This window comes from Mandrillus leucophaeus, unplaced genomic scaffold, assembly GCF_000951045.1.
Source record: "Mandrillus leucophaeus isolate KB7577 unplaced genomic scaffold, Mleu.le_1.0 Scaffold926, whole genome shotgun sequence".
In the NCBI taxonomy this organism is placed as follows: Eukaryota; Metazoa; Chordata; class Mammalia; order Primates; family Cercopithecidae; genus Mandrillus; species Mandrillus leucophaeus.
Genome location: NW_012110097.1, coordinates 335,749 through 349,424, shown reverse-complemented (window position 1 = coordinate 349,424; position 13,676 = coordinate 335,749). Strand labels below are relative to the sequence as shown.

At 46.4% G+C, this 13,676-nt stretch overlaps 1 protein-coding gene across 1 annotated transcript; it reads right to left on the bottom strand.

Moving 5' to 3' along the window:
• Positions 1 to 407: 407 nt before the first annotated feature.
• Positions 408 to 13,659, bottom strand: LOC105531985 (zinc finger protein 391-like; the record flags this gene model as incomplete). Its single annotated transcript, XM_011970045.1, has 5 exons — positions 408 to 583; positions 764 to 889; positions 13,139 to 13,251; positions 13,516 to 13,561; positions 13,638 to 13,659. Coding segments are annotated over 5 exons (483 nt in total), but the record flags the coding sequence as incomplete, so codon positions are not given.
• Positions 13,660 to 13,676: the final 17 nt, after the last annotated feature.

Sequence of the window (13,676 nt, the reverse complement as noted above, 5' to 3'; positions counted from 1 at the left end):
GGTGGTGGTAAGGACAGGGATGCCTGTCCTGCACTGGGTGTGGCTCTCACTGGCCCTGCTCTGTGTGGCTGTGGACAAGCCTCCTTACTCCCCTGAACTTCAGTGTTTCTGCCTGAAGGAAAGGCAGAGCTCAGCCCCATGCCCTGGCTGCCATGGCCGTGACCCTCCTCAAGAGAGCTGGGCCCTCATTGTGCCAGCAGCCACTTGGTCCACTGCTAACTGTGGCCAGGCCCTGGCTCTGTACACATTACCTTCCTGATTCTTCCACATTCCCACATCCCAGGGGTTATAAGGATATCATTTTACCCAATAGGAAACAGTGCCAGCACCTTGCCCGTGGTCACCCAGTGGGCATTGGTAGTGTTGGGACTTGAATCCAGGTGTGTTTGATGCCAAGGTCTCAGCCTTTACCCCTGCTCTGCCGCCATTCCTGGGAGAAGAAAATGCCCCTGAAGCCCTTGTCTCCGGGTGGTTCCCACTCCCAGTGCCCTGCAGCCTGAGCGTGGCTCTCCGGGGCTTTCCTGCTTGATGTCCACTTTTGGCATTGTCGGGAAGTTAAAGGCAGGGATGCTGAGAACTGGGCCTGGTGTCGCAAACACACAGGACACACTATGGCTACATGCATGCAGGACCCAGGGCCCTGTGGACCTACAGGCGCCAGTCTCTTCTGGTTTTGACACATCGACACGGTGTCTCAGCATTCTTTCGAGGCCCTTTCTGTCCCAGGTGCTGCTGTGGCTTCCTCAGCAGGAGGCCTTGTCACCCTTCCCTATGAAGACAGAGCTGTATTGGCTGACGGAGGACGGTTCCCAGAGCGTGCTCCACGGACCTGGCCCTAGACAGGGACTCGCTTCCAAAGGAGGGTTCTTGATCAGTAGATCTGGCAATGCTGCAGGCCACATGGCTTTTATGGAGAGCCACAGCCCTTCTAGAATGGACTGGAAGCTTCCACGATGTTCCCAGAGTGATGTGGGGAGGGACCTGAGCTACAGCCTTAGGGGAGGGGAGGTTCTCCTGTGCACAAACTGTTATGCACATCACAGAACAAGAAGTCTCCTGCATCTCCCAGTGTGTGACAACTAAAGACACACTTCCATTCCCCCATTTCCAAACCCATCTCAAACCTCTGCTTGTAGAATTCCTGTGGAGCAACAGCTCTATTCACGAGACTCCCCCAGCCTCCTGGGTCACTGAGGCTCCGCCTCCTCCCCCAGCCTCCTGGGTCACTGAGGCTCCGCCTCCTCCCCCAGCCTCCTGGGTCACCAGGGCTCTGCCTCCTCCCCCAGCCTCCTGGCATCTGGATGTGCAGTTCTCATAGTGGGGTGCAGGCTTTCTGCAAGCTGAGGGTCCACTGGCTTTCTGGGTTCTTTCTTGTCCAGCCAATGCCCCAGATTTGTTTCATGGGCCCGGAAGTTGGGGTAGTCATGGCACCCCATCTCTGGGAGGAGAATGCAGAGCAAGAACAGTGGGGGAATCACTGGAGCCAACTCTGAACACAGGTGATGCCCATCAGAGTTTTAATTAAAGAAAGAGTATATGCACATAGGAAAAGGTTAACAAGAGCACCAAAGGTCAGACGGTGAAAAGTGACCCCTCTCCCAGCCTGGGCGCTGGTGCCCCCCTCAGAGTTCCTTGTGGATTCTTCCAGAAATAAGGCATGCGGCACATGAGAAAGCATGTGTGTTCCTTTCCCTTATTCAAGTGGAAGCCCAATCCACACTGGCTTGCACTTTTTCTCCTGCTAATACATCCTGGGGACACTCCCTATGATCCAACACAGCTGCTCTCACCTTCTGAGGATTTGGGTTCTAGATGGGTGGAAGTGGTCATGACCCTCTTGCCATTGTGGAATGTGGCAGACACTGTAGGCACCCAGCCATGTGTCTCTAGCAATACTCTTTCATGTCCTTCAGCCTCACAACAAATGTCTGGGAGCTGCATCCCCTTCCCAAAGGGATTTCTCTGCAGTCAGAGCCCACTTGGTCTGGGTCCCGTTCACCATCCTAGAGAAGTCTTCAGCTAACAGCAGAACCACAGGACTGGTAGATAAATACCCAAGTTCCCTTGCCTTGGGGTGTAGCTCTGAGGTGCATGGTCTTCGTGCTCCCCCAGAGTGCCCGATGGGATTAAGCACCAGTTGTCCACAGTGTAGCTTGTTCAACAACATACCCTGTTTTGTTTTCCTCCTGTTCCCCATCCCACTCCCCGCTCCCTGACCAGTGCCTTCCTGGAATCATGTCCTGAGTAAACCACTTGCACTCAAATCTTTGGCTTGAAATCTGCTTCAGGCGGAACTCAAATTAAGACATGTTGGGGGAAAAATTAATCTGTTATACTTGAAGCAAAAAAGCCCTCTGGAAAACTGAATCGCCAGTCTCTTCTGCGTCTTCAGCAGGGCTGGTCAGGAAAGCTGCATTCATGCCAGAAATCGCCATTACCTGAGAATTACCTGGAGTCCCACATCGCACCTGAAGGCCCTTGTGTTCCACCTTGGGGGAGGTGGCAAGTGCTGAGTGACCTCCCAGGAGTCCACATAAGGAAACACAGAGCTTATCAGCATGGAGAGTCCACATCAAGACCCCTCTGCCCTCCAAAGCTGTCATTAGTGCAGCTGCAACCTGCCAGAGGCAAGCCAGGTTTACCTTTGGCCGCCGACAGCATTCTTTCCATTCAATCACCCTCCTGTGTTATCAGACCCTGCCATGAATGACTTTTGACTGTTCCCAGACTTCCAATTTATTCTCAAAACTGGAAGACTTTTCTTCCTTTTTTTTTTTTTTTTAATTGAGACGGAGTCTCACAGTGTTGCCCAGGCTGGAGTGCAATGGCATGATCTCGGCTCACCACAACCTCTGCCTCCTGGGTTCAAGCGATTCTCCTGCCTCAGCCCCCGGAGTAGTGGGGATTACAGATGTGCACCACCACGCCTGGCTAATTTTTTTTTTTCTTTAGTAGAGATGTGGTTTCACTATATTAGCCAGGCTGGTCTCGAACTCCTGACCTCAGGTGATCCTCCTGCCTCGGCTTTACTGTGCCAGGGAAAATTGGAAGATTTTTCTACCTGTTCAAAATAATCTGTTACACCTTTCTGAAAGCAGATGACAAAGAGGTTTTTCCAGTAATGAAATAAAAATGGAGCTTTGTAAAGAAACAATGTGTATTTGGATGTGTAAATTTGACCCATCTGTTGAAATACCAGTCACATTGTCTAGAATAACGCTTTTCATGTGTGACCTTTCCCTTTCAAACTAGGTGTGTGGGGACCATATTGAGTTTTCTCTAGAAACCTGATTTTCTTTTTTCCTCAAGAGCTTGTCTTTTTATTTGGCAAAGAAAGCCTCCATCCTGTAGAGGACAAAATCAAAAACAAACCGTCCATTGTGTGAAACCTTTGGAGAAAGCATTGAACCCATGAAATAAGCCTTCTAAGAAAAAGTCTCTAACACGGGATCTGCAAGAGCGTGCTGAAATTTTAAACGTAAATGTAGTGGAATCAATAGTTTTTTATTTTTATTTTTGAAGAATCTTAAGGACAAATGAAAAATCAATAGTTTTTTGAAAATGTACAATATGGTTGAGTGCGTGCTGCCAAAACAGCACAATCACCCTGGACCCGCGGGAGGAGGGTTTTTGATGAGAACTGACTTTCCGGATGAAAGGAGGCCTGCCTGTAACCAAGCCAGCAGGAACACATTAACATTCGTACAAGGGGCTGCCAGGTTTCAATAATGCCAGTGGTTCTTTAACCAAAAATCCCGGAAATGTTCTCCCTACAGAAACCACAGAAAGTAGGATCATTTACCACCCACCACGAATCATATTGACATAATTTTTGTTTTTTAACTTTGAATTCTTACTCAAACTAAGCATGAGAATGGTTTGGGCTCAGGTGTATCTCCTTGGGGTTATGTTATGAATGATTTGGACTGTCATGGGAAAGATGCATGTTTTCATGGGGAAAAACTGTATGATTTTTATATCCCTCAAATTCAACAAAACTTTATATGGAGATGTCGGTGAACTTGAGCCTTTGGGAACCCATTTTCAGCTGCTTTGCGGTTCTGTTTCCCACTGCCCTGGAGAAAGAGGATAGCCTTTGTGGATGCACCAGCCAGGTGCGTTTCAAGGTGTGAACTCCTGGGAACAGCTCTCCAGTGTGATGTGTGACACCGCCAGCCACCCGGGCACTGTCGTGGGCCAAGCTGACTGCAGCATCAGGACCACGGGACTGGCTGTGAGCTTGCTGTGCATCTGCCACCCTGACTCACCCCATCTATGGGTGTGGAGCGTGTGTAGCATTGCGATCTCTTCTTTCCCGCAAACAAAAACACATCCCTCTTTACTCCCGTGTTTCCTTTCCCTCCGGAAGGAGGCTTTACATTCTCAAATGACTTCGAGGCTTTTCATGGGTGGAAGGACATCTCTAAGACACGCGTCGGCCCCTGGTCCCCTGGCCCAGCTCTTTCCCCAAATCACAGCTTTCTGTCCTTGCAGGCTTCAAGGTCTCTACTTACATTTCAGTTGACGGGAAAAGGATTTTGGAAGACGTGCCCTTTTCCCTATAAATCCTGGGAGTTTTGACGCAATAGTTCCACGTCTGTAACACAGACAGCTGCTGAGGGAAGCTCAGTCACCGAGCTGTGGGGCTTCGTGTTTTAGTCAGTAACAAAATCCACCCGTGTTGGGTCTTCCTGATTCCCAAGGGGGTCATGACTTGAATCAGCATTTAAAGACATTTTTCTTGGAACTTTCCCCCATAATTGAATGTAGGGGCCATGCCTCCTGTATTCATTTCCTAGGGCCACTGTGACACATTACCATAAACAAGGTGGCTTAAAACAACAGAAACGTATTCTGTTAGTGTTGAAGGCCAGAAGTCCAAAACCACGGTGTTGGCAGGGCCGTGCTCCTTCCAGGTGTTTGAAGAGAATCCCTCCTTGCCTTTCCGGCCTCTGGGGGCTTGGGGATTCCTTGACACGTCTTGGGTTGCAGGTGCATCTGTCCAGTCTCTGCCTCTCTCTTCACATGGACTTCTCTGCGTTCTTTACTTCTGTCACCTGTACCGACATTGCCATTGGATTTAATCCGAGATGACCTTATCGTGAGATCCTTAATTTAATTTTATCTGCAAAGACACTTTTTCCAAATAAGGCCACATTTACAAATTATGAGGATTGGGTGATGGACTTTTTTGGGGGGCACCATTCAGACCCCATGCCTCCTTTGCGTTTTATAATTCAAATGTACATAGCAAACTCTTCCTTTGAATGTTGTAGGTGAGCATCCTTGTGCTTCCTTCATCTGTAACTGCTCTGGAGGATAATTTAGTGTTTTTTTCCTTAGTAACTACCTAAACTTTACATAGGTTTCTGATGCAACTGCTCCCACTGCCCAAACTCTCTCCTCCATTTTATAACAAGGCTTTTAATCTCCTGTCCTTATTTAATAGGCCTATTTCAAGACTTCCCCAAATTCGAAAGTAGCAGATGCGTGAATGCATGATACTGGTATTCAGTAGATCGTACTCTCCACTGATAGGTTCCAGCTGACCTCGAAAACATCAGGACAGGGAAACAAAACCATTTAGCATTTGAATTAGAACTGGAAATCTAGAGGTATATACACAGGTCAGTTTGAATACTGAGCTCCAATTCCTTTTATAAGTATTAAATTAGTATTTACCTAAAATTACAAAAATAAGGCAGCCATTTGAAATGTTTATTCATGCTTGAAGAGGCTCTGGGACTCACCTTTCTCCTCTGGGGACATGCTTTCACATTAGCCCTAATTGCATGGTACACATAGGAACTTCTTTCTTCAAAGAGTTTTCTTTCTTTATCACTTTCTCCATTGCTGCTGCAAGGGTAAACCCCAGACCCAGGTTGGGCCAACTGTTGTATGCCCTCCAGCCAGAGTCTGTGAGACCTGGGAAGCACTTCCATCCACATTACCGGTGCCCTTACACCTTCCCATGACACCTTCTGTGCAGCATCTGCAGCAGGGGAGCACCCTGAACAGAGATGTGGGTTGTGAGGCTGTCTGGGCTCTACGTTTACCAAACCACGAGATCAGTGTGTGGCTGATGCCACTGCCAGCTCTACCTCCCTGAAGCAAGCTGGGAACACTGATCCTCCTCCTCCAGGTGGCTCTGGGAAACTCTAATTTGTCCTTGCAGTTAAGTGGAATTTTTATTGAGACAATCCCACTCCAAGGAATTTATCCTAAAGAAATACTTGGGAAATGCACACAGATATATGTATGAAGTTATTCCTTTGCAATAATCTGCATGTCCATGATAGGAGATTGGTTATGCCAATTAGTGCTTATACGTACAAGGGACAACCCCACAGCCCTTAAGAGGATGAAAATGCATCTTTCAGGGCCCTCTTTCTTGGAGAGGCAGTGTTAGACGGTGGCTGAGAGTTCTGGCCACAGAATAAGACAGCCTGGACTGACCTGAGCTTTATCACTTGGTATCTGTGTGGCCTTGGGTAAATTATCACGGGCTCTGGGCTCTGCTTTGCTCATCTTTCAAACAGATTGTTGTGAGTATTAAATGAGTCAAAGTGCCCAGGACCTGGAGTATGTGGGACACAGGAAAAAAATCAAAACAATTTTAGCCATTACCTATGACATATCCTTAAGTGAATAAAACATGTTATGAAACACTACGTAGACGATACTATTTTTGGGTCCATGTTATATACATGTCACATGTTTGTACCAATCCGTAAATGCATCTGTTAGAAGATCCTGGGTTTTGGATGATTTCAGGGACTTCAGTTAAATGTATTTAGTCAAATACTTGGATTTTGCTGGCCCGCTTTCGATCCCTTTAGCTGTCTTGTTCACATTCATTGGTGGGTCGAACATTTATTGAGCATGGTTATGCCAGCAGAGAACAAGACAGTCACTAAAGTCAGAGAGATGATGCTCCCTGGGAGGGAGCAGCTCTTCGATGGGCACTAATTAATCACTTACTTGCAATTATAGTAAGAGTGAGAGAGGGGCAGGACGGCAGCCCTGAGAGTGTAGCAAGTGCCTGACCTGACTTCTGGGGGCCCCTGGACGAAGTCATGTTGGTGCTGATTGCTAAAATGTAAGCAGACATTCTCAGAGGGAGGGAGGTATTCCAGCAAAGGGGGCAGCTGGTAGTAAGGCCTCGCGGTACTATGCAAGTTGATCATAGGAACTGGGTCATTCTTGTCATACCCAATTAAAACAGAGTCGAGAAGCCAAGGGGAAAAAGCATTTGGGACATAACATTGCTCCAGAAACGGAATTCGTCGTGCGTCCGGCTGTGGAAACGACCTGTTCTAATGGGAGACCAGTTTTATCCAACAGTGGCCGAAACAACCTGCAGCAACTCCAAGACTAATTTTACCCAATGCCTTAGCTCAGCAGCTTCAGGTCCCCCTCTCCCCAAAACTTTTCTAATGCCAACGACTTCCAAAACCACGGGTGACATTTCTCTTTTTTATAAAACCCCCAATCTTCTCTTTGTTCTTCAGGCATACCAGAGACTACCTGGCCCGAGCTTATGCCCCAAGTTGCAGTTCTTTTATCCCAAATGAAACATTAATGCAGAGATTCATCTCTTCATTTTAATTTCGACTTCAACAGCACCAAACGTCCTGGAATTAACAAGAAGGGCACGAGCCTGGAGGAGAGTGATGAGACCAGGTGGCAGAAAGCCATATATAAAACAGACTGCTACATAGAGGGATTTAAACAGTGGGAAGATGGGATCAAATGTGGTTTAACAATATTCTCCCAGCTGCTAGTGGACAATGGACCAGCTAGGGCTAGAGTGACCCAGGGACCCTGCTAGAAGGCCCTTTGGGTCACCCAGGGGAGAGGTGAGGGTGGCTGATATGAGGGTGGGGGCTCTGGGCATGGACAGAAATTGATTGCCTGAAAGGCAATCTGATTTAAATTCAGAGAATCTCCCAGTGTAACCTCATTGAAAAGGAATGCAACTCACAACAAGACAGCACAGTGCGCTGGCACACAAGGCCCTGGGAAAAGCCCAGAAGCTTGCGTGGAACCTTTAAACCGTGAATGTACCTTGCAAGATGCCTCACTCAGGGCCAGAAAATGGGCCAAGGGGTGTGTGCCCAGTGTCTGTCCCTCCCCCCTGTGGCATTTTGTTTTGTTTTTGGCCCCGGGGGTTCGGTCCTTAGGTTTTAGGGGAAGGTTGGGTTGCTTTTTGGCTTTTCCTTTTTTTCCTTTTGGCCTTGCCGGCGGGGGGGGGGGCCCGTTTTGAGGGGGTTTTCAAACCGGGGGTTCTTTGGGGGTTTTTTTTCAAGTTCGGGCCTTCCAGGTTGTTGTTCGGCCGGCTTCTTGGCGGGGTTTTGGGGTTGCTTTTTTGCCGGGGTTTTGGTTGGGGGGGCCGGGTTGGGCTTGCCCGTTGCTTCCGTTCTTTTTTCGGCTTGGGTTGGGCGGCGGCTTGCGGCGAGGGTTAGGGCGGGCCCCCCCCCCCCAAAGAGAGTGGAGACTGTGTCTCCCCCTGTGATTGTGGGTTTGTTCACTCTTTTGACTCACCTTCCATATGCTAAGGCTGGGTTGTGAGGAGCACAGACATTCAGAATCATTACATAACCCTGACAGATTGGATCTTTATCAGTATTGATTTTGCCCTATCTCTAAAAGTGTTTTTTGCCTTAAAGTCAACTGTGTCTGGAGTAAGTTATTTTGGCTTCATTTCGGTTAGTTTCCCCATAAAACACATAACAGTTACTTTCCCTTTAAATCTGTATTTATCCTGGTATTTGAGGTCTGCATGTCATGACTAGTATTTGGGAGACAACTGGGGGCATGGCCAGGACCAGTGGGGCTGTCCCCTGTGGGTAGCACTGGAGGCGGCAGGGGTAACTTGCAGGCCATCACCAGGATGAGCTGCTGGACAGAAGCAGGTGTAGCCAGAACCACCATCAGTGCGTTCGTAGCCTGGTCTCCTAGCCGGCAGTGGCCATGCCTCCTGGTGACGTGTGGGTACCGTCATGAGATCTAAACTGAACAAAAACCCAACCGGAAGCCAGAAAAGCCTTTTTTCTTTTAAAATGTGGAAAGGAAGTTGGAACAGATTTCAAATACTACTAAGACTCAATGTGAGGAGTGAAAATAAAATATTTACTCCGTGATATATTAAAAGGAGTGTAATGCTATTATAATTTTAGGCATTCTTGTACTTATGCACAAGTATCTGCAAATAGTTCAGTGAAATCAATAAAAGGTCAGACACAGGCCAAATAAATTCAGTTAAGTCAGGACTCAATTACAAATAGGAGCAACCTGCCTCAGTAGAGTGTATGTAAACCCAAGAAAACACGCTGGTGTGTCACTGGAAGAGGGACGTGGTATGGGCCTCAGAGGTGTCCAGATTACCCGGATGTTTAGGCCATGAGAAAACTCTGTGTACAACCTCTCTCCACCCTATAAACACACACTCCTGATAGTGTGGGCAGCTCCAGGCCCACAAACAATAGGTCTGTGATGATGGCAATTACAGTGATCATGAGAGAGTCACTCTCCACCCTGGACAAAAGACTCACCATGCAGGCAGGGCATGCAGCATTATGGCTGACACAATGGTGTCGGGTGACCTCTGTGGTCACACATCTGGCCTATGAATAGAATGTGGGCAACGAGTGTTGGAGAGACAAAGGTAACAGCCACTCCAAATAATTAGCTAGTGCTTCATGGTTAATGATGAAGATGGTATTTCAAATCTGGGAGTGTTATGGACTCAACATCTGTGCCTCCTCAAAACTTGCCTAAGGAGACCCTAACCTTCAAGGACACTGCATTTGTGGACAGGACCTTGAAGGAGGTACTTAAGCTCAATGATGCTATGAGGCAGGGCCCTAACTCGATAGGACTGCTGTCCTTATAAGAGGAAGAGATACCAGTGCTTTCTCACTCTCTCCAGGAGTACAGTGGATAGGCCATGTGAGGACGCAATGAGAAGGCGGCTGTCTGCCACCCAGGAAGCAGAGGCCTTACCAGATACAAGCCCATTGGCACTTTGGTCTTGCATTTTCAGCATCCAAACTGTAAGAAGATAAATGTCTGTTATTTAAGTCATCCAGACTGTGGTATTTCATTATTGCACCCTGAGCAGACTAACAGAATGGGTTAGGAGTAAATTGGTCAAGACTCATAGTATGAAGAAGTGCCATTAGAAGAAACTAAAGTTAGACGCTCAACTCACACTAAGTTCAAACAATCAGCATGAGGGAGAGGAATCAAACAATTCAATTTCTTTTTTTTCTTTTCTTTTTTTTTTTTTTTGAGACAAAGTCTCACTCTGTCACCCAGGCTGGGGTGCAGTGGTGCGATCTTGGCTCACTGCAACCTCCGCCTCCCAGGTTCCAGTGATTCTCCTGCTTCAGCCTCCAGAGTAGCTGGGACTACAAGTGCATGCCACTACGCCTGGCTACCTTTTTTTTTTTTTTTGTATTTTCAGTAGAGATGGGGTTTCACTGTGTTAGCCAGGATGGTCTCAATCTCCTGACCTCGTGATCCACCTGTCTTGGCCTCCCAAAGTGCTGGGATTACAGGCATGAACCACCGCACCCAGCCAAGCAATTCAATTTCGACAACATCTGTTTTAACAGCTTAAGCCAGGGGTTCCAACCCTGGGCTGTGGACTGGTACTGAAATGTGTGCCTATTCAGAACCAGGCCACACAGCAGGAGGTGAACAGCAGGCAAATGAGCATTATCAGCTGAAGTCCGCCTCCTGTCAGATCAGCCACAGCACTGGATTTTCGTAGGAGCACAAACACTATTGTGAACTGTGCATGCAAGGGATCTACGTTGCATGTGCCTTATGAGAATCTAACTCATGTTTGATGATCTGAGTGAAAGTTTCATCCTGAAACCATCCCCTACCCCACCCTGGGTCTGTGGAAAATTGTCTTCCACGAAACTGGTCCTTGGTACCAAAAAGTTGGGGACTGCTGGTTTAAGGGACAGGAAGACCTGATGCCATGCTATGATTCCAAGAATGTTTTATTGCTATGACAGCTCATCAATATACAAACATGTTTCTTTCAAACAACAGAATAATAAATAACTTGATTTCCAGTGCTGGCAGTTACCCAGGACACAATCATAGGCATCCTTGAGGCAATTTTCTGGTTAGTAGTTGTGCACTGTAACTGCAGTATGTAATACTTTTTGAAGTGAGTACTGCTATAAAATTAACCTCTGATCATATGCTGAGTCCAAAAGGACCACAAAAGGGAAAATTAGTCTTAGCCAATCATAAAACTTCAACCAAGTTAAATCCCTGAGTAACTGTGTAGAAGTGAGTAACATAACCAAATCCAGACTGTTAAAAAGCTGAAGATGGTTCTGGTGTAGGCAGACAATAGCTTATTGCCTCCCACCAATTCATGACAGAGTAATTTTGTAAACCATCGCAGCTGTAGAGAATATGTTGTTTACCAAGTGTCCACATATCCAAAGCACTTTACTTACTTTGTTCCTCACAATGATGCTTTGAGGAAGTTTCTATTGTTAACGGTTTTGTGAGTATGAAGAAAGAAGCCCTGAGAGGTTAAGGCCCACAGTCACACAGGTACTGTGTGGATCGCAGAGCTACCTGCTGGCCCCATCACTGGCAAGGCGCAGTGCAGCCGTCCACCACTAGAAATGCAAATGCTGAGGTTCCTCAGCCACACGGCACTGGGTGCACACACTCATACTTATGTGGCTGTCTCATTAAAGATACCAGGGTTAGGAACAAAGGGGAATGTCTGTTCGGGGTTGCTTTTCACTGAGTAGAATAAAATGAGTACTGTTTAAAAATTCAGAGCTGTTTAAAAATTCAGGCCTGAGCTGTTAACAATTATGTGTCTGATGTATGCATTTCTATGTGACTAATGTTTCTGTTAGACTCACTGGCTGGCACTGTGTTAGCAGCAAGCTTCAGAAAAATATCGTCTTTACTTAAGAGAAAATTTGGTAACATTGGTCACAATAATTTACATACACTAGGAGAGTAGGAAAAATGTACCTAGTTTAATACTTTAGGGTTAATATATTTAACAAGCTATAAAGTGGCTAGAGTGACATTTAATGGAAGTCACAATATTTATCACACTAAATGTATATATTCCCTACCCACAATTATGCCTGGTCCTATCAGGGAAAATTCTGTTAACACAGAACACTCATATGCATCAGCTACCTCCTTGAGGGCAGCTGCTCTGTGCACAGCAGGCTGTTAACAGCAGCCTGGGCTCTACCCACTGGGTGCCAGTAGCTCCTCCCAGCCTCTAGTAACAACTGAAAATGTCTCCACTCATCGCCAAATATGCCCTGCCAGGATATGCCATCTCTCATATTTAACTACTGGTATATAGTCAAATATATTAAACATTTTTAATGCTTTAACATTTGTATTAGAAAATTTACATCTATATTACACATTGATAGTTTTCCTTCATTTTAAATTCTCTGACATATAATGTTGGAAGTTTTGTTTGAAAGCTATGACAAATTAAAAATCTTCATGAAGATTCGCTTTATTCTCAGCATTCAGTGAGATGTCCCCATGACAAGATGTTCCAAATATGTTCCAAATTGTCTCTCCCCACATTTCACTGATTTTTCCATAAACTGACTTGGGATCAAAGGTGACAACATAGGTGTGAATTTTCTGATATAGAAAAACTAGTACTTCTCTCAGAAAGCTCACAAATCAGCTACAGTGGGTTGTTTGTGTGGTAATGCAAACAAACCACATATACAATGGCTCAACAAAGCAGGAATTTCTTACTCAAATAAAGCACAGATGGAGGGTTATAGCATAGAGGTGGGAAGACTTCTGATCTCTTCAGTGAATTCTTTCTGTCCTAAATCATGGTGGACTTCTCTCGTGCGTGGCTCCCGAGGCCACCTAGGGGGTTGTCATCCGCACTTCAGTCCGAGGTGCCATGAGAAATCAGGGATGACCTTTTTTGTTGCCAGGCCTGGAAGTAATGTTCACCACTTGTGTCCATATTCTCCTGGGCAGAGCTGTTACATGAAGCCATCCATAATGATGGGAAGCTGAGAAATGCAGGCTAATTGTGTGTTGGAGAAAAGAGGATGTTTTTGTGGAAACACATAACTGGTCTCTGCCACACAGAATTTCTCTCTTCTATGAGCTATCTGATGCTTTTGGAGGTATGATTTGTGGCAAAAGGATTTTCCACACTCAACACACTGATAATGTATTTTTCCAGTGTGCTGTGATGTACTGTGAGGATTGACTTCTGGTAGAGTTTTCCTACACCTTTTACACTCAAATGGTGTCTCACCTGTGTGAGGTCTCTGATGCAGAGTCAGGACTGACTTCTGGCAGAGGGTCTTCCCCACATCCACTACATTCCTAGGGGTTCCCCACTGTGTGAGTTCTCTGATGTATAGTGAGGACTGACTTCAGGTGGGAGGTTTTCCCACATGCATTGCATTCAAAGTGCTTTTCCCCATGTGAGTTCGCTGATCTCTAGTGAGGACTCACTTTAGGCAAAATGACTTTCCACACTCATTACATTCATAGGGTTTTTATCCTGTGTGAGTTCTCTGACATATAGTGAGTTCTGACTTTTTGTAGAATGTTTTCCTACATTCACAGGGTTTTCCCCCCTGTGTGAGCTCTCTGATGTACAGTGGGGGCTGACT